This window comes from Ruditapes philippinarum, unplaced genomic scaffold (genome assembly GCF_026571515.1).
Source record: "Ruditapes philippinarum isolate M1 unplaced genomic scaffold, ASM2657151v2 ctg785_1_1_1_1, whole genome shotgun sequence".
NCBI lineage: Eukaryota > Metazoa > Mollusca > Bivalvia > Venerida > Veneridae > Ruditapes > Ruditapes philippinarum.
In genome coordinates this window covers 118894-146389 of record NW_026861718.1, presented here as the reverse complement: position 1 = coordinate 146389, position 27496 = coordinate 118894, and the positions used below count along the sequence as shown (strand labels likewise).

At 31.9% G+C, this 27496-nt stretch overlaps 1 protein-coding gene across 7 annotated transcripts in view; it reads left to right on the top strand.

Moving 5' to 3' along the window:
• Positions 1-27496, top strand: part of LOC132716591 (neuron navigator 3-like) — a 157161-nt gene that overhangs the window by 37704 nt on the left and 91961 nt on the right. For 5 of the 7 annotated variants that reach the window (XM_060699900.1, XM_060699899.1, XM_060699897.1 and 2 more), the window contains exons 4-6: positions 2609-2792; positions 21778-21938; positions 24202-26725. In XM_060699900.1, coding sequence (XP_060555883.1) covers positions 2609-2792; positions 21778-21938; positions 24202-26725 — 2869 coding nt within the window. Of the gene's footprint in view, positions 1-2608; positions 2793-6820; positions 6917-6975; positions 7191-21777; positions 21939-24201; positions 26726-27496 lie in introns of those variants that run through there. The other 2 variants (XM_060699902.1, XM_060699901.1) reach the window with 2 other exon arrangements.

Here is a 27496-nt window from a genome sequence, read left to right as displayed (position 1 = left end):
CACCTGTCACAAAGTGACAGGGTGAGCTTTTGTGATCGCTTTTCGTCCGGCGTCCGTCCGTCGTCCGTCCGGCGTCCGTCCGTAAACTTTTGCTTTAAATGACATCTCCTCATAAACCACTGAGCCAATTTCATCCAAACTTCACAGGAATGTTCCTTTGGTGGTCACCTTTAAAAATTGTTCAAAGAATTTAATTCCATGCAGAACTCTGGTTGCCATGGCAACCGAAAGAAAAATCTTTAAATATCTTCTTTTAAACAACCCTAAGAGCTAGAGCTTAGATATTTGGCATGTAACATCTTCTAGTGAGTGTCTACCAAGTTTGTTCAAATAAAAGCCCTGGGGTCAAAATTGGCCCCGCCCCAGGGGGTCATTGATTTTCCCTATATGCATATAGTAAAAACTTAAAAAATCTTCTTTTAAAGAACCCAAAGAGCTAGAGCTAAGATATTCAGCATGAAGCATCTTCTAGTGAGTGTCTACCAAGTTTGTTCAAATAAAAGCCCTGGGGTCAAAATTGGCCCCGCCCCAGGGGGTCATAGATTTTCCCTATATGCATATAGTAAAAACTTAAAAAATCTTCTTTTAAAGAACCCAAAGAGCTAGAGCTAAGATATTTGGCATGAATCATCTTCTAGTGAGTGTCTACCAAGTTTGTTCGAATAAAAGCCCTGGGGTCAAAATTGGCCCCGCCCCAGGGGGTCATAGATTTTCCCTATATGCATATAGTAAAAACTTAAAAAATCTTCTTTTAAAGAACCCAAAGAGCTAGAGCTAAGATATTTGGCATGAATCATCTTCTAGTGAGTGTCTACCAAGTTTGTTCAAATAAAAGCCCTGGGGTCAAAATTGGCCCCGCCCCGGGGGTCATTGATTTTCCCCTAATTATGCATATAGTAAAACTTAAAAATCTTCTTTTAAAGAACCCAAAGAGCTAGAGCTAAGATATTTAGCATGAAACATGTTCTAATGGGTGTCTACCAAGTTTGTTTCAAATAAAAGCCCTGGGGTCAAAATTGTTCCCGCCCCGGGGGTCATTGATATTCCTTATATGTGTATGGCAAAAACTTAAAAATCTTCTTTGAAAAAACCCATATAGCTAGAGTTTATATATTAAGCATGAAACATATTCTAATCAGTGTCTACAAAGTTTGTTCAAATAAAAACCCCGGGGTCAAAATTGGCCCTGCCCCGGGGGTCATTGATTTGCCTTTTTTGTGTATAGAAAAAACTTAAAAATCTTCTTTGAAAAAAACCCAAATAGCTAGAGTTTAGATATTAAGCATGAAACATCTTTTAGTAAATATCTAGTTTGTTCAAATAAAAGCCTGGGGGTCAAAACTTGCCCTGCCCCAGGGGTGTCATTGTTTTTAACTATATGTGTATAGTAAAAACTTAAAAAATCTTCTTTTAAAAAACCCAATGAGCTAGAACTTAGATGTTTAGCATGAAACATCTTCTTATGTATGGGTGTCTACCAAGTCTATTCAAATAAACAAATAAAAGCCCTTGGGTAAAAATTGGCCCGGGGGGGGGGGGGGGGGGGGGGGGGGGGGGGGGGGGGGGGGGGGGGGGGGTGGGGGGGGCTATATACAGGTGAGCGACCTCAGGGCCATCATGGCCCTCTTGTTTGTTTTTGGGGTGTTACGTCACATCGACACAGTATAGGTCATATCGCGACGTTTCAGCTTTACTGTTGGCGGAAGACCTCAGGTGCCCTTCCATGCATTATTTCAGGCACGAACGGGCACCTGAGTAGAACCACCGACGTTCCTTAAGCTAGCTGGATAGCTTCCTCACATGAAAAAATCCAAAGTCCCTGTCGGGAACCACTAATGGTTTTACCACTTGTTTGGTTTTACCACTTGGTTTAACCAGTCTGTTAATGTGTAATGCCACTAGCCTTGAGAAGATATCAGTTGTTTTGGCACTATGAGGTTACATACTATTGTAGTTTTCATAGTGAACTACCAAAAAAAAACAGTTTCTTTATATCATAAATATAAAATACTTTAAATAATAATAATAAAAAAAAAAACAGCATAAAAATACATATAGCATTTCTTTGAATGAATTTTATTGCTTGGTAAACATGTATCATCAATAAGAAGGATGTTTAACTTTCTCATCTTTTGAAATACATAAAGATCCCAGAGCAAAAACATATGTTTTATTGTCTTATATTAGAGAAAAATGTTTTTTGTTTATAGTTGAAGAGATAATAAAATAGAATCATGCCATATTTCCATATTTGTTCATTTAATTGAACAAAATTTATCTTTCCATTAAAAGAATGTCACTCAGTTTTCTAATGAAGGGTTATATCGGAAAGAATTCAAGTAAATATGGGACAAAGAAATGTCTAATCACTTTCAGCTTGATGAACACGATTGTTTTGTTTCTTAGGGTTTTATTTTACATTAAGAAAAGTTAAACAAACTACTTCCCTTATGTTTATACCCTCATAAACATTGGTTCCATTAAAGTAATGATTGAGTTGCAGTCTACAATGATGTTTGGCATATTAATTTGCCTGTAATAAATATTTTCTGTTTATTTCGCTGAAAAACCATATTAATGATAACAAAACTGTCGTGTATTTTTTCAGACATACGTGACGGAAACCTGAAGGCAATACTCGGTTTGTTCTTTAGTTTATCTCGACACAAACAACAGCAGAAGACCCAACAACAACAACAAAAACAAGAGCGTCAACATCAAGGGGAGGCCACTGATAATCACAGTAACAGTAAATCCGGAAACTTGGTCAACGGTGAAGAAAACCAATCCAGGTGTGTAAATAAACCAAATTTTTGTTAAAGTTTCTTTTATGGTATAGTTCCTTTGAATTAATGCAGGTATGGACATACATGGCTGGGTGGTTGAGGTTGGTGACTTCAAACCACTTGCCCCTCACTTTGGATTCTTTCATGTGAGGAAGCTATCCTGCTAGCTTATGGAATGGTGGTTGTTCTACTTTGGTGTCATTTCATTGCTAAAATAATGCCTGAGGTCTTTCTCCACCAGTAAAGGTGGAAAGGCACCATATGACCTATACTGTGTTGGTGTAACTTATGTTAATGCAGGAAAGTGATGCAGGCACCCACCTGAAGCAGATGAAATGATTTAATTACAAGCAAACTTAGTAAAGGTGACATATTAACCACCCATACTTACAATCTAGGCTGATACTGTAGTGGAAACAGTATTAAGCAAATTAAGCATTTTAAGCAAATTTGAATTGAGTAATATAAGAAAACACCCAGCACTTATTTGTTTACTTGAATTTTGAGCCACAACTTGGAATCAAACCCAAATTACCTGTACCATTCTTCTTTCATTCAGAAAGTTAAGGTTTACTTAATAAGGTTATTTCCCTTAATAATAAAAAAATTACATAGTAATTAATGTTGTTCTTTTGTTTGTTCCACTGGCGAATCCATGGGTCAAAATTTCTCTGTGACAGTTGAATGTAAAGGTCATTTGTCTCAGAAATCATGTATGATTAGTACTCAGTCACTTGCAGAGAATTAGGTATTTATCCACAAAAGTTAGGTGGACTGGAATCCATGATATGACCAAAACTGTGTTAAAATTAGCGTTAAAACCAAACAAAACTGTCTCTAGGGAACATTATTATTATTAATATGGTACCATTAACATTAGTCTTGTCTTTTCAAGTTTGTGTACAATCATTTTCATCCATTTTTTAGCCCTTTTTTACAGAAATTACATGAGATATTTTGAATACATGTTCTTTATTTATTGATACAATGTATTATGATAATTTTTTTATTTTTTTTGGTTGAAAATGTGATTAAGAGAGAAGACAGCCATCCTGCCTACATCACATCTTCTATAAATTAGGTTAAATCATTACCCACAGTTTATCTGGTGCTTTAATGGAGCCATTTAACAATCTTATAGGAAAAGAAAACATTATGTATTGTTGAACTAGAGATGTATAAAGGGAGATTACTCTTCTCTTTAAACACCTTATTTACTCTGCAAAGGGACATAATCCTATTATATCAAAATCTGACTCAGGGGTGTTTTTGTTTGGTCAGCCTGACAGATTATTTGAAGAAGCTTTTTATATGAGCAAAGGAGATTGCCTTTTGAGAAGCTTTGTCAATATTGATTCACTTATTTAATTATTCTTATGTGGGTCTAGTTGCTAGCTTTATGGACAAATTTAGCAGTCTACCACCTCCACATGTAACAGAAATATAGCGAACAGATGTTGAAATAGAGTGGAGAGAACAGTTTTCACTGCAGTATAATTATTAAACACCTAATATTATCCTGTAAATCTTTCCGTTCAGGACAAAACTAGTTTTAATTTTACTCCCTGTCTGAAACATATTTTTCAAAGTCAAAATGTATAATTATGAACTTAGGATATTTGAAATGTACTTTTAGATGATTCTTTTAAATGAATTACAGATAATAATGATAATAATAATAATAATGATAATAATAAACACTTTATTTCATGAAGGTAACCTATTAGAAAATACATGCTTATTTACAATATGGCCTTCAATTAAACAAGGGAAAGAAACCCTCAAATATGTACACAAATATAAAAATAGAAACAACAAACTTGTAAATTGACCGAACATGCATTCATCAGATTAATTTAAATTGTAGATCTATATCAAGTAAATATTTTTTCATATTTCTTGTAAAAACATATAGAAAATTCGTAATATAAATTAATAAATTAATTGAAGGTAAAAACAATAAAACTGCACAATCAAAGAAAACCTTGTGATATACGATTACCACATTTAAGTGAGAGGCATTGTTTTATCAGACAAGGGCTTTATTATGTGTTTAAACTAACATCAAGACAAGAGTTTCTTTTGGATCTGACAACACTTTAGTTACTGTAATATTAGTAGCATAATCAATATTATTTTATGACAGTTAATTGACTTTGCAAATATCATTTGAAATTTTAGACTGATTTTTAACACAGATGGCCTAAACAAAAATATTATCATTGGAGTGGAATACAAGTTCTGTATTGATTAAGTTGTTATAAAGTTGACTGATTGCTTAAATTAAAGTTTTGTGTGTCCGGGGACACAGTACCAGCATCATGTTTGAAGTTCCAGCAACCCATCTGTCAAATCTTGAGCTGCAACTATTCAATAATTATATTAATATTGATTATTGGAATTCCATTCTAAACCCAATTCTTTTATTTGTACATTATGTTTAAATGTTAATTGTAAAACGGAATAAAAGATTTTGTTAATTAGCTACCAAAAATGTTAGCTCATTACGCCCAAAATAGAGTGATATCTAAACATAACGTTAATCTTTGTATTTGCCTAGATTATGTGATTAATGTATACATAAGTATAAGATATTAAAACATGGCTATAACTGATTAAATTTTTATGTTGCACAGTAAACATGAATTGGTAAACATTAAATACATGACTGTTAACATTTAAGTTAAATACGAAAATTGATTAGCAGATTTTAATGACAATTATTGAACCAATTTAAGTCAAATTGAACGATATTAATTGTAATTTAATTGTTATTTAATTTGAAATTGCATCTTTTTAGTAGTAACTGATATGCAGTATTAAATTAGTAACTGCTTCAATAACCACAAAAATTTCAATGGAGACAAGGTTATGCCTGAATGGAGTTTAACCATTTGAATTAATTAAGCTGCCGGCAAATAAAAAAAGAAACAATACTATGTAAACAATCCCTTGTAAAGTAAATAAAAATAATCAGGGGCAAAGATTTTAGGGCATATAATTAATTTAACATGTATTGAGTTTATATTGATTTTATATTTATTAATAAAATATGGGGACCAAGTCTGTATTATTCAAAGGTCAGGTATATTGTGGGAATTATTTCACTGTTATTCGTTACATCCTTTGATCATAGCAAAAATGTTTAAATATTGACAGCCCTTGTCTTAATACTTTCAGGTCATGCTGGTTTTAAAATGATTGTTAGATCAGTAAACCCTTCAGTTTGTAGATTGGTTATCAGGTTAGATAAATAATCGTTTTGATTAATTTCATTCATTTTAAAACAAAGTTTTTTGTCTGAAGTCACTTGATGCAAAGGAAATTAGTGATAAATTTTGTCCTTAGAGAAATTCTCATTTGAAAAATATATTTATAAGATAAAAAAAAAACTACAATAGTGAAAAAATATGCATTTTCTTCTCCCTTTGTTTGAGAGAGAGAAAAAGAAAAATGAAGAAAATATTGAGAAATGCCTCTGTCTTAATCATTCTAAACTGTTTGAATTTATGCCATAGAAAAAAATATATTAAAAACACACAGATTTGAATGTAAAAATCAATTAAACTTATCTCAAAATCAATTTTGTTTAAGAAGGTTGTTTGTAATAAAACATCAATTTTCTCATGCATTAAGAAAATACTGATTAAATTAAACATGTTTTCCTGTCACATATTTGCATTTTATAATTAAAAGTTATAAAATTGTCATATTTTGTTGACCCAACCCCTTTATACACAATGCTCCACATGGGGTCAAACAATATACATGTCTGTTAAACACTTAACATACACTGGTTCAACTGTCTGCTGGCATAATAATTACATCATAATTAATATCTGTTAATTGCCATTATATTGAAAACTATTATCTTAACATGTCATCAAGTGTCAATCAAAACCCAGATATAAACTTTCACTACTCTTAAAATAAACCTAAACTTTCTTTATATCACATGGCTTCTATTAATAGATCACAAAAATCCTTATCTTGATACATGTGAAAGTTTAAATTCCTTACAAAGGGAAAATTGAGAAAAGGAATAATAAAGTGTAATAAAAACAAAGCCATAATTATCATTCACTTGGATTGGTTTACGTTTTATATACCTGCGTATAGATGGATAGCCGGTAAGTGTTTATTTAAGGTTTGATCTATAGCAGTTTATCACATTAAAATCTTTAGTGTGGCGGTAATAAAAGCATGAAGGGGTTTTTAGTCAGAAAGACAAAATTTAAATAAGGTCGGAAGTTGAGTCAGGTTAACCACACAGTTCAGGGTCCGTGAAGTTTTTTTGTGTGTGTGTTCAAATGACAAAATACAGATGGATAGTAACAATGATGGGTCGGTTAGCCCGTTACTCGTGACATGGCGTAAAACTTTAAACAATATGAATAAAAGCAGGTAAAAAAAATTTTTTTGAATTTTCAAATTTTGTTATTTTTTAATAATGCACACTTGCTATTGTTTAAGGGGACTTAATTGTTTTCTTGTTAACTTCATTATAATATTATTTAAAAAAATGTTTGTTTATATATTATGATATTAGATTTTGAAAAAAAAAAGAAAATTATGAAATTATGACAATTTTATCGTACAATGGTAATTATGCATATAATGCAGTTTTAAGAAACTTTAAACATTTAGTTTTCAAATATTTCACCTTACTAAGATTTACCATTAAGTAAAAATCAACATAATACACCTTAAAAGTTCATTATTACCAGCTTAGTGTCACTGAACCTGTCTTAATTGGTGCAAAAATTGGCTACTTTAAAGATTTTATCTTCATTGAGACACAATAGTTACTGAAATATTTGTTGAATCTGTTAAATTATTTTGACTAGTGGCATACGTGATTGACATATACCCCCCTCCCACCTTCTGTTGAACCAGTCGCCAGTCACAAAAAATAAACAAAATTTGTCTTTCATTTAAAAACTGATTTAATTTGAAATTAATGAATATCTAAGATTTTGTTAGTTTTATAAAAGATACATGAAGGATTAAAAATAACAGTACCAAACTTATATGGATCTCTTTTGTTGTAGAACTTATAGGTATAATACTTGATACTCTAATTTTGTCAGTACAAAACCTGAGCACTTTTCACTGAAATGTCAAACTATAATGCTTTAGCAATAGACCATTATTGCGCTATGTTCATTACCCCGGGTAGCTCCTAAACACTTTAATATTGATAACCCTTATAGTAGCAATAATACGAGAGAGACATTTCCAAAACTGAAAATTGGAGGATTTTAAAGTTGTTAACATCCTACTGGTATATATTTTAAGATAATATTAAATGAGATTGTTAATTAAGGTAATTTATCAAGGTTGCTTTCCTACATGTAAGTATATCTATAATATATAAAGACTGGAAGATAGCATTGTTTATTTATACATCAAATACTGTATATATCACCGTTTTTATCATCAAGATTCATTTATACAAGATAACAAAACAGCCAAATTATTATATTCTCTCATTTATTAAATATATACATAATGTCATCAATAAATATCTGTTCATAGAAAAGATGGTTTGACATATTTTAAGAATAATTGCATCATCATTACTGCTTCAAGTTCATGAAGAGCACACCTAAAAGATGAAAAGGATATTATTCAAAATTTAAATTACTGAGACGTGTGTCTTCCGGTATTACAAAGAATATGAAATGTTGTATAAATCATTATGTTTAAATTTACATGTAATAATTAATTATCTAATTACCGTGCCCTTTATACATACAGACATTAATATGATAAGTCAAGGACGTAATAAAATTATAAGTCTTGCAATAAATGTCAACATGTATATAAATTGTTTACAAACAAACAAATCTGAAATTTGTACATGTATACATTGACAGATCACAACTGGTTCAACCATTAAATACAGAACGAGCAACCGGCTATATATCATGATTTGTGGAGCAATATAGTACTGTATATGGTGTTGGTGCAGTCATATTTTAAGTCTCTGTGAGGTGCAACTTAAAACCCAAACAAATAAATAAATTTTAAATCTTTGTAGAACAGTTTGAATCCATATACGAGTCATTAAATAAGCAGGCTAAATAAAATTGCATATTGTACTTGTACTTATTGGAATCAGAACTGTACATTGTTATTTTTAATGTCAAAAAATTAATATAAAGCAGTAAACTGTAACAGTCAGTACCTTGTTGTGCTGTAAGCTGTCAGGTGTTTGCCTGGCTTTCAGAGATAGACAAATGTATGGAGATATAACTGATATTTTTTAACTGGTGAGCTTTTGTTTTGTCATGTACAGAATGACAGAATTGCTGACTGTACATGGCATAAACATGATTCAACAGGTTATTGTCCAACAACTTTGACCTGGCACTCTTGCATTTGACCCCATATTCGGTAAATTCCGTAAACGTTACTATCTACTTGTAAATCGATATGAATGTATATAACCAGTTGTTAAATGGTCTAAATTACAAATCCCTCTTAGCAAAGTCGTTAAGGGCTTTCACTTCAAGAATATAGACGTACACTCGGAGGTTCGAATCCTGGTAGGGCCACTTTTATGTTTTTCCTTTTCTTATTTTAATTGCCATTTTTGGTTTTGATTTTTTGGTTGTGTATTCTATGAACGTATTATGAACGTGCTGTCCTTTTTATTAATTAAAGATATTGTAATGAATAAAAAATAAAATTGTATAAAAAAAACACAACTTAAAAGGTATCCTAAAAACCAGATTTAGTAAAACGATTTCAAATTAATTCTTGCAAGTAAATTTCAAAATGAAATAAAAAAAATCATGTCCTCATAACGTGGTGTTGGTAAGGTATCTAACCAGGGAACTTCAGATCAGTACTCAGGCATCTATACCAATACACCACAACTCATTGAGGTGTGAAGTTGACAAAGATATCGATATATTCATTAGATACCACTGTTTATCACCTGACCTTTACGGAAATTAATGAAGTGCCAGGTCAATATTGTTGGACAATACCTGATTTACAAGAATAAATGTAAATGTCTTGTAATGAATTATTATGGAATATGAATTGGTCTTTGATATGATTGAACGCAAGCACAAGTATTTAACGACCCTAATGTCATTTTACAAATGACATCAAAAGACATAATAACATTGTCATTGACATTGAAAATTTTGAAATATTAATCACTCTTGAAATGTTAAAGGGAACAAAAAGGAAATTTCAAAAGTTTTTTTTATTTATTTCAAGAATTGTTATAAGAATTGAATTTCTTTATCAATTCAATATGTCAATTAAAACAAAGTAAGTGACATAACACGTCTGTTTCCTCATGCCGGCAGTCAATTATTATTGTAATAATATTATATTTACTCCTTTTCTGTAACCTAGTAATGTCATGGATGCTAGGTTTTCTTTAATTGAAAATAACAAAAGTTGTTTTCGTAATTTTCATGATAAGTTAGATTTAACGTCAAGAACATTTGGAGGTTAATTTTAGAGATTGGACTGAATCTTAAATGTACTTTATGGCACATATAAGCCTACTCATAATAATGAATCTTACTGAATTATTAAAAAAAAAGAAAACCCAATTTTGATACGAAAATTAAAAAAATTATCTGGAATTCATTAAAATGACACATTGAATAATAATAATCATTAATAACATATTGAAAATATAGTTTTTGAACAAGTTTTTAGCTCGACTATTCGAAGAATATGAGAGCTATTGTAGTCGCCCCGGCGTCGGCGTCGGCGTCAGCGTCCGCGTCGGCGTCTGCGTTGGTTAAAGTTTTTTGTAAAGTCAAATATCTCCATCATTACTTGAGATATTCAATTGAAACTTACAATACTTATTTATAGTAACAAGGTACATCATATTGACAAGTTGGATAACTCTGTCTACAATATTGACAGAATTATGCCCCTTTTTAACTTAGAAATTTTGGTTAAAGTTTTTTGTAAAGTCAAATATCTCAATAATTACTTGAGATATTCAATTGAAACTTACAATACTTATTTATAGTAACAAGGTACATCATATTGACAAGTTGGATAACTCTGTCTACAATATTGACAGAATTATGCCCCTTTTTAACTTAGAAATTTTGGTTAAAGTTTTTTGTAAAGTCAAATATCTCAATAATTACTTGAGATATTCAATTGAAACTTACAATACTTATTTATAGTAACAAGGTACATCAGATTGACAAGTTGGATAACTCTGCCTACAATATTAACAGAATTATGCCCCTTTGGAAATTTTGGTTAAAGTTTTTTTGTAAAGTCAAATATCTCCATTATTGCTTGAGATATTCAAATGAAATTTAAAATACTTTTTTATAGTAACAATGTACATCAGTTTGCAAAATTGCATAACTCTGCCTGCAAAATTTGAAGAATTATTTGCCCCTTTGAAACTTAGAAATTTTGGTTAAAGGTCTTCAAAGATATTTACTTGAAACTTTACACATGCACTTAGGGTCATAATTGGAGGGTCATAATTGTATATCACTGACCAAGTTCCATAACTCTATCTTGCATTAAGGCTGATTCATATCCCCTTTTCTACTTAGTCTCTTGGTTAATGTTTACATGCAAGTTTTACATATCTCAATAACTATTAAAGATATTTATTTAAAACTTCACATTTGCATTAAGGGTCATAATTGTAGGTCACTGACAAAGATCCATAATTCTATCTTGCATTTAGGCTGATTTTTCTCCCCTTTTTCAACTTAGAAATTCATGGTAAAGTTTTGCTAAATGTAAGCTGTTATCTCAATTACTACTGAAGGGTTTGTGCCCTTTTTTGGGACAATTTTATGCATTCATAATAATAAAGCAGTGATTTACTTGATAAAACATCTTAATTAGAAGCCTATGTACCTTTTCTGTCAAATTTATGTATTCATTGGTAATTAGTATTATTATACTCAATAAAACAACCTTGTGACATTACCTTCCGAATAGTCAAGCCAATATTGTATAATTAGACTCTCTCTAAGGCCTATAACATGAATTTATTAAAAAAAAATTATACCTTTTGTGATCTTAAAAAATTTAACATTATCAAGGCTCTTTTACTATCAAGCACTTAGAATAGTCGAGCGTGCTGTCCTACCGACAGCTCTTGTTATAAACAGTGGTGACGAAATTTTGGTCATGATAATTTGCTGTGTCACACATTTACCCTGGGGTATATTATTGGTTTTGATCTGCCATCATCTACTCCTATCTAACGTTGGTCATGTGTGAAGTAAAAAAAAAAACATATCCCCTATTTCCTGGTTTCTAAATATATACTTTTTGATAAAATTTAAAATTCTTGATTTCACTGGTGCTTTGGAGATGTGATATTAAAACATGTTTTTAGGTAAGTGAGAATTATTTAGCAAATTCACTCTTTTCCTTTTATGTAACAATTTGAAATAAATATGGCTCTAAAAGCAGTGTTCAAAATTAATTTGATAATTAAAAATCTTATTCTCAACATTTTTTAAAGCCTTAACTATTTATAACCTAGTGGATGGCAGCTAGATTTTTTGGCAATTTTCTTGTATATGTAGCTTTTCTATCAATTTTACTAGCTTAAAGTTCTATTTTCGTAAAAATACTGGATATTTTCTTGTTTTTGCCTTAAATTAACATTAAATTTATATAATTGTTTATAAATGAATATGATGCTGTTTGAGTGTTAATTAAAAATGCAAACTTCTGTGTGATACTAGCATTAAAAAAGCATTTTAACAGGTCTGCAAAAAAACAACAACAAAAAACCTTAAGAATTTGAAATTTTAGATCTGATTTCATATTGCTTGAATTTAAGTGGTTATACATAACCACCTTGCCTTAATCCAGTAATTTTAATCTAAATGTTCACTGAAATTATGGTGGAAGCCAAACATCACATAATTATGATCATTATAAAACATAAATATTACTGAGACTTCCTTTAAACATAATGGTATTGAAAATACAGAAAGTTGAACATAACAACACATTTGTATATTAAAACGTTTAATTTTACTTCTTTTTATTTTAAAGTTTACTGAATTTTAATTTTGACCTTACCTGTATAATAAAGCAATATTTCAAGAAACCACTTAACTGTCATAAAAGTAGTCAGCCTTTTAAAACAACAATGTAAATATTTGACATATGGTAGGTAAAATTGTCCCTGACGTTCATCCATTTTCCGTGTGAAAATGTTACTACCAATTATGCAATGGAAGGCATTTTGAGTAATAGTTGTAATTTGTAAAATGTGCAATAAAACCACAGCATTACCACTGTGTTACCATATAAGACAAGAATTACACACAAGGTTTTATTTAATTGAAGTGTTATTAATTAGTGAAAATGTCCCTCAGGGGGCCTTGAGAAAATGTGTGCACTAGATACACTATTCAGATCAGTACATATATTATGTAAATGATAGCGAATTGTGTTCTCGATAACTTGAATGAAAATTATCACAACATGTAAATGATGAAAATGTTTTTTGTTTCCACTAGACTGATCAATGGTTTCACTGACGTAAGTGTTTTAAAGTGTTAAGAATATTTTAAGTAATAATACATTTGTAATGAATTGTCAATATGCAAATCTCTAAAATCAATGAACAGTGAAGACTTAAGTAAGACTTCACAAGTTGGTGCCCTTGATTCTCTATTGATGACAAGGCCCGGTTTTCCTATTTAATTAATGCTGTTAATTAGCTTATTTGCACTAATTAGAAAAAAGAAACAAAGACAAACCTATCAAACCTTGAATTGAATGTGTTTATGTGAAAAGATAATGTAATGAGAACATGTATAACACTCCCTTGAGCGTTTCCTTTTAAATTAAATAAATGCATCTTACTATTTTCTATCCATGTTAAAGTTCAATGTTATGATTAGATGATTTGTCTCGAAAATGAAAACATGGCAGTTTTTGAATACTTTTTTGCTGACAAAGCAATTTTAACATTATTAAAGACCTGGGAGAACGATGTTACATAATTTGACTGTGTCACAGGATATACAGAATTCTCTGGTGGGGAACTACATGCTTTTTTCTCCTAATAAAGAAAGACGTATGTTGACACGTTCATGTGTTATTAGTTAATAATTTAGAATTTGCAGAAACTGTGAACATCGGAACCAGTCTATCGGGAGACAGTTTGGCAATACTTTGTCTGTTGTCTATGACAGAAATGATGACAATCCTATAGCCTAACATAAATTACACCTTACATTAACTATTTTGTTACAAACTGAACTTGTATGACTTAGCCATACAAAAAATGCTAAGGGCGATCATCTGAGGTGAAAAGTTGATTTGGTATTTCTCTATTTTGTATACTAGTTTTGTAGCCATTTCTTGAAGTTATGCCAGTCTTCATGATAATTTACAAAGAAAAGCATACCATGAATTAAACAATAGAAAAAGCATTTTAAATTTCATAAGTATGCCTTTTTAAACAATGTACAATGTATATAATTTACAAATGATAGCTAAAATTGATGTTCACCAATATTTGGTGTGAAAATATTATCAATCATATTCAAAGGCTACTACTGGCATCATGCAATATTCTCTTCTGTGATTGAAGTAAAGGTTACTTATATGTTGATTCAGAAGATCTTGGTTTCATATGCATGAAAATCATTTAATCCAATTACAAATATATCCCTTATGTTTTAAAGAAACAATATCTTAAAACATAATAATCCTCGTATTTCCTTAATTAATTGACAAAAAAAAAGCACAAAAATGTTCTTGCCTTTAACCTTTTCCCTTATATAAGCGTGTTTTGACGGCTTTTTGACCCCCCCCCCTTTTTGAGGCCTCAAACAGTGAAAAAATGTCCTATTTAGACCCCAAACACTGTTTTTCGTTTGAGAAATGTTGTAAAAAAAAGTGACCATTTTTTCGGCGCCGTCCCCCATCCAAATAAAACATCAGGGGGTTGCCAGAAGGGGGATGTGCCCCCTTGTGTTTGGGGGGTTTGAAGGGGGGCGGAGTCCCCCTCATCGCCAAGAAAATTTTGGACTTGTGAGAGGCTTAAAATGACCCCAGGTTGATCATAAGGTAACGTGTAACCAACGCTGAAAAGCCTTTGACTCTATCTCAATCCCTTGAGAAGTTGCAGCACTTTGAAGTAAATTTTGATGGAAAAAATCGAGGCAAAATTGATTTTTGGCAATTTTGAGATGTCCCCTCGTTGCCATGGTAACAGGAAATTTAAGACTGAGCATGTCGTTACAAAGGCAATGGTCCAGTCAACATTTGTGCCAAGTTTGATTAGTATTGAAGCATTTTTCATAGTTTCATAGCAGTTTGAACTTGTTAGAGGAGGCTTTTCAGTGAAAATGGCCATTTTTCACAATATGCTCATGGGGGAAAGGGTTAATCTATCTAAATGATTTAAGGGGAGTGGTTGCCTAATGATTAAGGTGTCTGCGCCTCTCAACCCAGGATCATGGGTTCGAGCCCTACGTCAGTCACTACCATGTTTCTTCACATGACACCAGTACTGGTTGGTTCCAAGAATGGACTCGAAATTGATAAATATAAAATGCAAAAACTTGTTTCGTAATCGAACTTAAACTGCAAACTCAACTAATGATTAAATTGAAAGGCATTTCAAAATCAATATAATAAATATAATTAATAGAATAAAATAATAGAACTGCTGAACAATATTTGTTATTAAATTTTAGATTCTTAATTTCAAATAATGCCAAATAAGATCATGTGTTTGCCTTCCCTCTTTTGGTGGGACATTTAACTTAAATTGGTTAGATATTACATTATTTTGTATATTGTATACAATAATTTCAGAATAAATAATTATATTTTTTAAGAATTCTTATTGTTAAGAACATGTAGTAAATTAATTTGGAATTAATAAAGGATTGTATATTTGATAATAATGGAAAAAATTATTCTGTTTAAGTGAGTTACCTCTTATATTAGCAAAGGAACTTAGAAATGTAATTTTGTCATTATAATTTGCTCTATATAAAGGACATAAATTTTTTGGGTTATTTTTATGCAACATATTCTAACAATGATATGAATTTAAGAGACACATCTGTGTTTTCAGCTTTCTGTTATTTACATCTTTTATAACAATACACTAACAATTAAAAAAAAAAGGTCTTTTATACTCAAAGAATCTCCTGAAAATTAATATCTAAAAGTATCCTAGACTTATGACATGTTACCATAGTTACCTTATTCATAATAATCTTATTAAAAGATGTTGATGAGAAATGATGTGACAAAAGACTAGGTGTTTTTGTGTGATAAAACTGGCAGAAAGTCTTTCATTATATAACCAAGTTATTAAAGAACTTTAAGTAGGACACTTTCATAATGTAAAGTAAGATCTGATTGGCTGTCTTCGGGCATGTATTTAAAAATCAACCAATCAAAATGTTAATCTTTTATAAAAAGGCATTGTGGCCTAAATATTCTAGAATATTCATGGTAAGGATGTTTTAACATTTGATGACTGTTGCTAATCACAACTTTACAAATTGTATGTTGAAATAGGTCATTAAAATAACAGGCACATTCTTGTAAAAGCTTCCGTAGAGTTCAGTTCAGTTTTGAGCTGACAATTGCTCATTGATCATTTGTGCCAATAAAAATTTGAAAATAATCTGCAGTTTAAGTACATTGTATGTTGTAGAACATAATTCTTACAGTAAGTTTAATTTTGTGACTTCACTATGGTATATAGTAAACATGCTTTTGATCTGAGACTTATAGCTGACCAGCAAAACTAAATACCAAAGTTAGACCTAGCCTTATAGTTGATCTGTTTTATAAGTGAGTTAATACAATAGTTAAGTTTATACTAATTTATTTTGGTTCAATTGTGTTAGAAGCTATAAGCTTATTGAAGCATTCTAGAATCAGTGACTGGAACCAACCAGTATTAAGCAATGAGTGTAAAGTTCCATGCATACAGAAACAAGGGGTTGCACATGATGGTGTTTAAACCCACTTTGGCAGGCAATCCTTAGATCACTAGTCTGATGTGAAAACCACTCGGCCACCCTGCCACTCAGTAGTTGTTTGAAGTTCAGAGTGACCAGAAATTAGAAACTGTTTTATTTGCCTGTTATATTCATGACATCATGACTTGTGTCAACCAACTATAAAGTAATTACATTTATATCTAAATTCTATCTTTGGTGGTCTTCATTTGAGAAGCTTTTTTGCTCTGAGATTCTGTGACTAAAATTGTTCTAAAATGTTACTAATTCCATCAGGGCTTTGTCAGAGAAATCTGACAAGTGTTATTAATAAGACAATGTTGGCCTTATTTCATTTTAATACTTAATGCCCCAGCGTGATGTCACACTGGAGTGATGCCATTATGTTTCCATATACTGACATTATCTAGCTGATTATAGAAATAAAAGGAAAGGTTCTGCTTAATACTTCCACTCTCAGAATAGATGCACTTTATTGAATTGTTATTTTTGGTAGTCATTAATGTTCCCGATCTACTTTTAGAAGTACTGGTAGTTTTCTGGAATAAAGTTTGTTGAAATGGAAATTTTGATGTATTTTCCGTACATGTTAACGTTATAAGGTTATAAGTAATGAGCATGTTAAGTAATAAGCATGTTAAGTAATGGGCATGTTAAGTAATGATTTCTTTACCTAAGAAATCAACCATGTTTGATACTATTTTTAAAGAAGAAATAAATCAATAGAACATTAAGTATACTTTTATCAAGTTGATATTTATTTCACTTACAGAAGCTACATTATCAAATTTCCTGCAAAATTTGATCAAAGAGACCTACTTTTCCATTTGTTTTAGAATTCCTGGGAGAGTACACTATTGTAATCACCTTAGACTTTCTACTTAAAAGCGTGTTTTGTTTTGAAGCTGCTCGATACGCTCGGCCAATACTAGATTGTTTTATCATCAGTAGATGTACAAATAAGGATATTTAGTTTATTACTGTTTACGGAGAATAGATTCTGATATGTGCGGCTTTCTGGGTGGTGGTGTTGTTGTTGTTACATTAATGGAATAAATACAACAAGGTAAGAAAATGGATTTAAGTGCTATAATGAGTATTGGGAATCTAGAAGATTTTAAATTTGTCACAAGAAATATTGAATGATAAAACTTGTGATTTTGCATATAGTATTTATTCAGTATATATGAAACTTTGCTAAGATCTATCTTATAACTTTAAGATTGAATAAAATGACAACATTTCTGAAGTTTCTGTTGGATGATTTAATATATATAACACCCAGGAACTGAAAGTCTATTCCCACATGAGTAAAATTGTAAATTATTTGTAAATTTTATATATTTTTCTTTCATTTTGTAGACAGAGAGCATATCCAATATTCATCTAGTACTGCTAACAAATTTAACTATGACTGGTCACACTGGTTACATCATTCTTTACTACTTTAATCACTGCCATCACTATAAGTTAGATGATGACATGTACAGTGTTTATCATGTGACCAAAAATGGCGGCTCAGTCTTCGTTGTTTTCACAAATATACTTCTTTTCTTTATCTTTTTACTTTTTTTTTGTCCCTGAAGCATCTTAAGTAAATGTAAGAATCCGAAAGTGATTTAACTAGTAAATCATAAATTATAAAAAAAACAGAATATTACCAGTTGAGGCATTTGAGAGAAGTCCGTGGCAAAGTGGTTAAGGTCGTTGACTTCAAACCACTTGCCCCTCATAGCTGTGGGTTTGAATCCCGACAGGGACTTTGGATTCTTTCATGTGAGGAAGCTATCCAGCTAGCTTAGGAAACGTCGGTGGATTTACTCAGGTGCCCGTTCGTGCCTGAAGTAATGCACGGAAGGGCACCTGAGGTCTTCCTCCACCAGTAAAGCTGGAACGTCGCCAAATGACCTATACTGTGTCGGTGTGACGTACTTATTTAAACCCAAAACAAAAAAAACAAAAATTTGAGATAAGTAAATACTGCTTTGAGGATTTCTACTTGAGAAATTATCCCCATTTACATTTAATGTATCCCATTTATTTTTAGTGTATCCCCATTTACATTTAATGTAAATGGGATACATTCATAAACGTCTCTAAAATATTGGAGTGTTTGATAAACTATATAACCTAAGCTAAATGTCTTCTAAGACTAAAATTAGGTTCAAACTGACTCAACACTATGAGCATAATCAGATTATTCTGGTTTTGGAAATTTGCTGAAATGTTGAAATATGCTTAATATAATATGTATATGCCTAAATAATTTAATTCAAAAATCTGGTTAATGGTAATTTAGAAATAGAATAGTTCTATAATAAATATGTCTGCAAAGCTTATCATTTTGTGAACATATAAAACCTCTAAACAGACAAAATTGATGACTTGTTAATAGAAGAACCCATATTGATTACAGAAGTTTGTCTTCTTTTTGGCAGATTTGAAAAATGGATGAAACTTATATAAGGACAACTTGAATAAGAAATTGCATTTTGGTGTAGAGATTATTAGCTTTAAATTACATTCTGGTTCAGAGAATATTTTCATCAAATATTTTTATTTGGTCTAGAGACTATTTTTCTTTCACAATGACAGGCTCTCCAGAATGTACATCCCTGTAACATCTTAACAAAAGTTCAAGATCAGTTTTTTTAGGCCATTGTTTGACTTAGTGTATCAGTTTGTAAGGGGACTATAATCAATTTATAGTTATTAATTTACTGGGCAGGGTTGCTGAGAAAGATTAAGGAGGTGAAATATTCTTTAAATTATTCAAAAGAAGGAAATATTTACAATTAATGGGAATATACTATTGCAAATTTGTTTTGTGGTCATCAATTTTACTCTGCATTTTATTCTCCTTAATATTGACCTGTTGAAGAAAGAGGAACTTTTCTTTTAAGAGACCATTCAAAACCAAGGCATAAATGAAGACATTCAAGTGGAATTTACAATAATTTTGATCCAGATGACAAACAGAAACAATTTTTGTGGAGATAAATCAAAACTTGTTACATATATGAGACACAAATTATACAATAGCAAATCCTTACTCGTGATTTACTAGACATACACTCGTTAATTTTGAATAATTCTGAAATTTCTATACGAAATAAGACAATATGCGTGTCATGATATTTGATGTCATGTCAGGCTCGATATTGTATTACCTCTACAAACAATCTTAGTCATATAATGTTATATATTACAGACTATGAATGGTAAACATTATACTAATAAAGTTTTCCCCATCTTTTCTTAGAATTACTAATGTAGATTTGGCTACTCTTTTTGAACTTCATCCTTGAAAACTATCTTGTCCGTCTTTCTTCTCTTTCTTTTGATAGTATTTTCATGCTGTGTTATATCTTGAGGATTATCTTAATTGTGTAATTTCACATTTTCTAAAAAGAACATCTTAAACATTACTGGAATATCAAACTATAGTGGCAGCATGGCAGAGTGGTTAACATTTCAGACTAGTAGTCTAAGAATCACTAGTTGCATGTGTTCAAATGCCATTGTTTTCTTGAGCAAGAAACTCATTGCTTAGTGCTGGTTAGATCCAGGAACAGTTGATAGCTTCCTACAAAATCAAACTAAAATAAATTAATTGAAAAAATTACTAAAATTTTGCAGAAATAATGCTGATAATTCTTGATGGAACAGAATGTTAAGGGAAATAATTGTGACGACAGTAATTTAATGTTAACTTGAGTAACTTCCCTTGATAAAACTAAAATTTTATACAGACATTTACAAATTGTGTTTAAATATGCTGTTGCTTGGCTTTAATAACAGTTCAAAGATATCGTTTTTCATTTTCTTTTATATTTAAAAAGTTGTTTTACCCTGGATTTGTTTTAATAATTTAAATTATATTCCAGTAAAATCTGTTGTTGATTGACTTTGTTCTAACTTGATCTAGTGTTTCTATATTGAAATAGTGCATGTATTATTTATACTTAGACTGCTTTGATGGTAAAAAGCTTTGAAATGGATTGAATTAAGATGTGCCGATAATTATTCTTCAATTCAACATTTTAGTGTAAAAGCTTTTTTGTTAGAAATGCAAATTCAGCACATTTAGAGGTTGCTTTCTGTAATGAGAGAAAATAAACCGTAATGAAAATTGAATTTTTCGCCATTGTGTCTTTTATTGTTAGAAATGTTAGCTGACATGTTCTAGGGAAACTACATGGAATAATAAAATTAAGCTGAATATCTTAAAAAGATGCCATGGAAAATGTTACAAGAATTTGGTTTTTTTTTTGTTTGGTTTTAAGTCACAATTTGGCACTGTAAAGGGTATTAAGCAACTTTCCAGTAAAGACCTTGGTTGCCCCTTCATAATGAATTGGCAACTTAAGTAGAACCACCCTCCCTCCATAAGCTAGCAATATTTGTTCCTCATGTGGAAAAATCAGGGCAAGTCATCTTTTGTCCAAACTGAATGATGGACAAGTACATTTAAGAGATCTTATAAAACATTGTATTTGTTAACACATTAAAATGATATGACTGATTGATTATGCTTCACAGACTTTTTTAGCTGCTGATGTGTTCTTCAATCTTGCCTTCCATCATTTCTGCCATACTTACTAGTTTCATATACATTTTAATGCAGGCTAACATATCACAGAAATAAAGATGCTGAAAGGTGCCATCTACCTGTATAATTGAAAGTTTTTTCTACAAGAATGTTTAAGCCATCAAACAGTGCTGAAAAATAGTCTTTAATGTCAATTAAATGAAAATAACTTAATAATTTGCAGCATTCACAAGTTCTTTGACCTTGAGCAATAGGTCATCATAAATTTGAAGGTCATCATGTTGACTTACTTGTATACTTATTTATTTGCTTTCAGATTCATTAAAAAGTATTGCAGTATAGAATCCATGACAATTACTATCACTCAAATGTCAAAGGTCAAGGTTATTCCAAGTAATTGAAAAAAAGTGACCGGTTCAATTTTTAAATATCTTTTTTTTTATCTATATTTCAGATTACCATCTTATAACAGACAGCAAGGCAGTAAGTGCCCGACTATAGCTCACCCTTCGAGCAAGGACACAGGTCAAGGTCGAAGCAAATCACAAGGTCAAGGATCAAAGGTCAAACAACAGAGTCAGCCAACCAATGGAAGCTCACAACAGAATGGATCAGGTTACTCTAATATTCTAGTGCTGAAAAGGATGTTTATATATAAAATTCCATTAAGGTTTCCTGACAAAAATCATTTGAAATATACTGCATTGACTGCCAATCAACTCGTTACTCAACTTTTCTCTAATAACTGAGTGCAACGGTGGTAAAATACAAAAAGAAAGTTCACAGTCAAGTAATGTAAGGGAAGTAATCATATGTAGCATATTCACAAAAGTTGTACTATTAATCTCCCTTTACTTGATGAATTATTTTAGATTGTCTTTTTGTTCAGTTTTGATATTTATACCTGGGCTTATATTTATTATAGTAATACTCCTGTCAGTTTGTTTGTCTGTCTGTCAGTGTGTCTTAAATGATGTCTAAAACAATACTGATTTACATCTGCATTTTGCGTCCAGTCTGTGTCAGTCATCGATTGAAAATTGAAAAGCACAAATGTTCACCATTTAGAATGTAACACAGATTCTGTTGTCAAGCATAATCTTCAGTGAACCTGCCTTAATATGTCACCTTTCCTGACAAATCTTGTCTGGTCAGATGGTTCTATTTTATAGCGATTCATATTCTATTTTCTACTGATCTATATAAAACTAAGGATCAATAATTTACACCTGATGGATAATATCTTCATCAGAAAGTAAAAGTACCCCCTTTCTGTGTTAATAGCTCCCTTGTGACACGGTATCCTATGTATTCATTGTAAATATACTGTATAATGTTTTATCAAAGGTATAAAAATGATCAGGTTTTATGTGATATGGCTCATCCATAATTGATACATGAGTGTTGACGAGATAAAAGCATCTCTGTGACTAAGATCAAGCATGTAAATGACACTGAGTCATGATAGTTACCTGTGCACATGACAAATTAGACAATATCATATTTTTATGTCATTAATATGATTTTTGATATGCCAAATTAGAGGCATATAGTTAATGCACCAGACATTGGTCAGTTTAAAATGTTTTTCCTTAATTTTCAAAACCCTTAACACAAGAAAGGTGTGGTTTAATTTAATGGAGTAACAGCTTTTAATGCATATAATAGCAAAAACCAATACATTCTTTAATAAATTGATACAGATCTTGATTGCATTATGTTAGTCTACCCTTGCATTATAGTTAAAACATTGTGCTTCCACCCTGCACTTAATTAAAGATGGATCTATAAATAGCATGCATATTGATTAACCAATAAAAACTTTAAATGATAGAAACAAAGTAGCAACAATATTGATTTTTGCCCTGTTTCTTAATAACCCAGCAGGTGGTGGTTGCACATTCTATGATTAAGGTGATGTAACATTATGTTGAAGGTGATGAATAGCTTCGAAGATCAACTATTTTATGCATTTCTAATATTTTATTACCATTTAGAATGACATAACTTTCCGTAGTACCTTCAAAGATCCATTTTTATGCTGTTATGTTTCTAACATTATGATTTCTCTTTTAAAATATTGTCAATATCTAAAGGCGGCCATTGAAGTAAAATCTCCATATGATTAACTCCGTTATCACCACGTTCAAAGAGTAAAATGCTCAAATTTTTTATCCATCATGATATCAAAAAAACCTTTGACTGTAAATCTGTTAACATTGATTTTGTTTTATCATTTACTTGGGACTTACTTATATGGTTCTTTCAGACAACTTTGTACTATTTAAAAATGTTATCAATTTTTTTCTAAACCTTGAAACATTTAATATAAAGTATTTGTTAGAATGGGAGATCAGTCCCTTATGTGTTATAACTCTTTCCCCCTTTGTACCACCTGTGACATCATTCACTGAATGATTTAATTGAATGAAATTCCTTGATTCCGGCAGAGATATCACTATGTTTTATAATATAATGCATTCTCTCTATTGTTTCACTTGTGAGTTCCTAGAATCCTCACATGGGAATTGAATTTCCATTGGTATTTTATCTTTAAAGGCCCAAATATGTTGAATTGATAATCTGATTATGATACTGTGCTTCAAATATTCCAGTGGAAAATATCAGTGTATCAGTGTGATATAAATTATATTTATCATTCTAGTCATGCATAAAATAAATGAAACCAGATAATAGAATGTCATAGCTTAGTGGGTGGACTGAAAAATGGTGAAAACACTGTTAACAAAGTTTTCATTTTGCGATTATTAACTATATTGCGTATCAAATTTCAAATAGAATAACAAAATAACAAAATTGATACTGAATTAGATACTGTCGATCATTTTGTATAATTATCTGCTGTTTTATTTTTTAGTTGCAGATGTGAATAGTATATCAGATCCTGGGACTGCTGCCCTACGAGCCACATCACCAGCGGCAACTGGTATTCCTACACCAGCAGGTCGCGGTCTGCCACAGAGAAGTCAGTCGGCCACGCCAGATAAACAACAGAATAGAAATAGTAATAGTAATTCTCCGCACCCTGCAGGTCAAGGTCAAAGGTCAAATATTCCTGGTAGTAAACAGAACTCTATGTTAGACAAATTTAAATTATTCAATAGCAAGGAGAAAGCAAAAAGTAAAGGAAGTGTAGGAAAAAGTGGTTCCAAAGGAAATAGTGCAGGGAATAGTAGCACAAGTACAAGCACATTAAGTACTAGTTCTCGTAGTGATACATCTTCATCAATTAGTGCAAGAAGTTCAAGTTCAGCAGACGCAGGACCTAGTAGTAGTGCAACTAGTACAAATGATCCAGACAGTCCTAAATTATCAAAGCCCCGCCCAGTAGGGGGTGGGGCTATTCCTGGAAAGCGTGAAAATCTCGGAGGATTAACCATAGGTCATCAACAGTCCAGGCAGACTTCCCCCTCCCCCTACAGTAGCTCCCTTCCTGCTACCCCTGTTTCTTCATTACCCATCTCCCATAGCAAGAAATCTGGAGGGAAGTCTGGCCGAAGTAATGATGGTCAATCACGGTCTCATCTACAATCGGGCTCACAGACACTCACTAAAACTTCAAAAGGTGGAAGTCTGATACCGAAATCTGGAAGCAAAGCCCAGAAATCTTTGTCTACCCTTTCCCTCACTAGTTCTTCATCAGGATCACAAATTCCAACTCCTGGAAGCTCACTCACAACTGGAAGCTCAAATTCTACTCCAGGGATACCTGTTCCTAATTCTTCCATTCCAAAACCATCTCAATCTTCAGGAAAGCTATCTAGAGCAAGTAAAGAAGAGAAGATGAGAGGTGCTGGATATTCATCTCCTCAAAGTATGATTCCTCAAGGCCAAGGTCAGAATCAGCAGACAGCAAGTCTACCAAAGAAATCAAGATCACATGCATCATCTCAGCAACAACATTATCAGCAGCAACAACAACAGCAACAACAGCTGCAGCAACAACAGCTGCAGCAACAACAACAGCTGCAGCAACTTCAGCAACACTACCAACAACAACAACAAGCGTCTGCCAAGTTAAATTCCAGTAATTCATCTCAGGGCCATAGTTCCTATAATTCTCAGTCTTCCACAGCACCACCTGTTCCCCCACATCGTAATGGCAGTACATCATCAAATGGTAGCCGTTCCAATGCAAACCAGCAAACAAATAAAGGGTCATCATCATCACCTGTAAAATCTCCTCAAGATGGATCTACCTCACAGAAAACCAGGTATACAGAAATAGAGTACACAGATGGCAAGATAGAAAGAGTAGGTGAAGGGCATTTTGCTAAACCGACCAATCAGGCTGTTGTCAGCAACCAATCAGGAAACAGAGATTTCAGTCATCCATATTTAATCACATCCCAGTCAGTGAATGTAGTAAAACCAACATGTAGTTCACCACATCCTAAATCAGCTGAAAGCAATACTCAAACATCAGTGTCCATCATGCATAATCGATCGGCACAACCTCCCCCGTTGCCAAAAACCGAACCTCCTCCTTCAACAAGGACAACTGTGAACAATAATCCTCAAAGTTCACAAGCTCAGACAAATTCTTTAAACAGGGCAACCAGTCAGGTTGCTCAAAGCAACAACCAACCTCAGTCACCTGGTAAAAAGGACTTATTGTCAACAAAAGTGCAGGATTCACCAGAGGCACCCAGCACAAGCAGTTCTTCAAGCGATAGTGTTATAATAAATACAAGTGCTACAAACTCACCTAGGTTAGGTATCAAACTTGGTTCCCAAACAACACGCCCGGCAAACAATGTTGCTATTGTTCAGCCACATCATGGGGAAAAGAAAGAAACAACTTTTGATAAAGAAATTACAACAGATGTCATTAAAGGTGAAAAGATTGAAAAGGATTTGGAAAAAAATAACAAAGAAAACGTTGATAAGAAAACAACATTTATTGCAGATTCAGGCGAAACGTTGGACATTAAGCCGATGGAACCAATCAACAGAAACATGCATTATGCTCAAGGTTTCATGGGAAGGTATGCCTCTCCAGGAAAACCGCTGCCAATGTCAGTCTCACAAAACCAGTGTTACGCCATGACTGGCATATCACCTAACAGAATGGGAGTTAATCGGTCGCTGATGGAAGCAAACAAGTTTTATTCAGGTTCAATAAAAAGGGCGACATCAAGTGGTTCTGGAAACGTGTCATACGATGATTACAGTTCTGATTATGATACTTACGACTATATATCTGGATACATGTCAGACGGGGACATCTTGAAGGGAAACAAAATGGACGACATGTCGTCAGGCTACATGAGCGAGGGTGGAGCTTCACTGTATGCACGTCGTCTGCAGCAAAGATTTAGAGAGGGAATGCAGGCTGTTAAAGAATGTATGCAGAAGAGTAACAATGTAGATGAAGACAGGTTAGTCTTATTTTTGTTTTTTTTACTCTTAATATAATTTGCGTCTAAATAAAATTTGTCAAAATGCCGTTTTGATCAATATCTTAGAAGTGAGTATTTATAATAATATTTTGCATTATTATTTTTTGTTTGCAGCTTAATATATATTTAAAAAGTTGCAGTTACGTTTAGATGTGACAATTTAGCTCGAATATTTAGTCTAATTGTCATTTGTCTCTCAACGCTGATTGTCCATTTTATTAATTGGGAAGAATTTGGTAATTACTGGTTAGTTATCCAGGAAAGCTAATTAGCTGCACTGAGATATGACTAATTATGTGTTGAAATCTAATAAAAACAAAAAAGAAACTGACAAGCAAACAAAACATTACTGTATGATAAAACTTTTTTTTATGTAATTACTTGTGTTTACTGTTTTTATTGCTTAGTTTCAATATCCCAAGTGTCTTCATTAGTTACATTAAATAGATATAAATGTTGATCTATTTCAATTTATCACTTCAATAATGGTTTTCCTTTGAACAAAGCCAATTTCAAATCTTTATATTATTTTTATTGAACATTCTAGATAGTGGCTTACAAATTGAAAAGTTATCTTCTAGAAAAAGAGAAAAGTTTTATTCAAATAGAATCTAAAATTGATTCTCTTTCAGAAGAACATAGGTTGATTTTGCATTAACTTTTTCATAAAACCTACAAGATGATTAGCAAGATTTGATGTTCAGAAATATCAGTAGATTTCTAGGCTGTTGCATTTTCATGGAGGGGGGA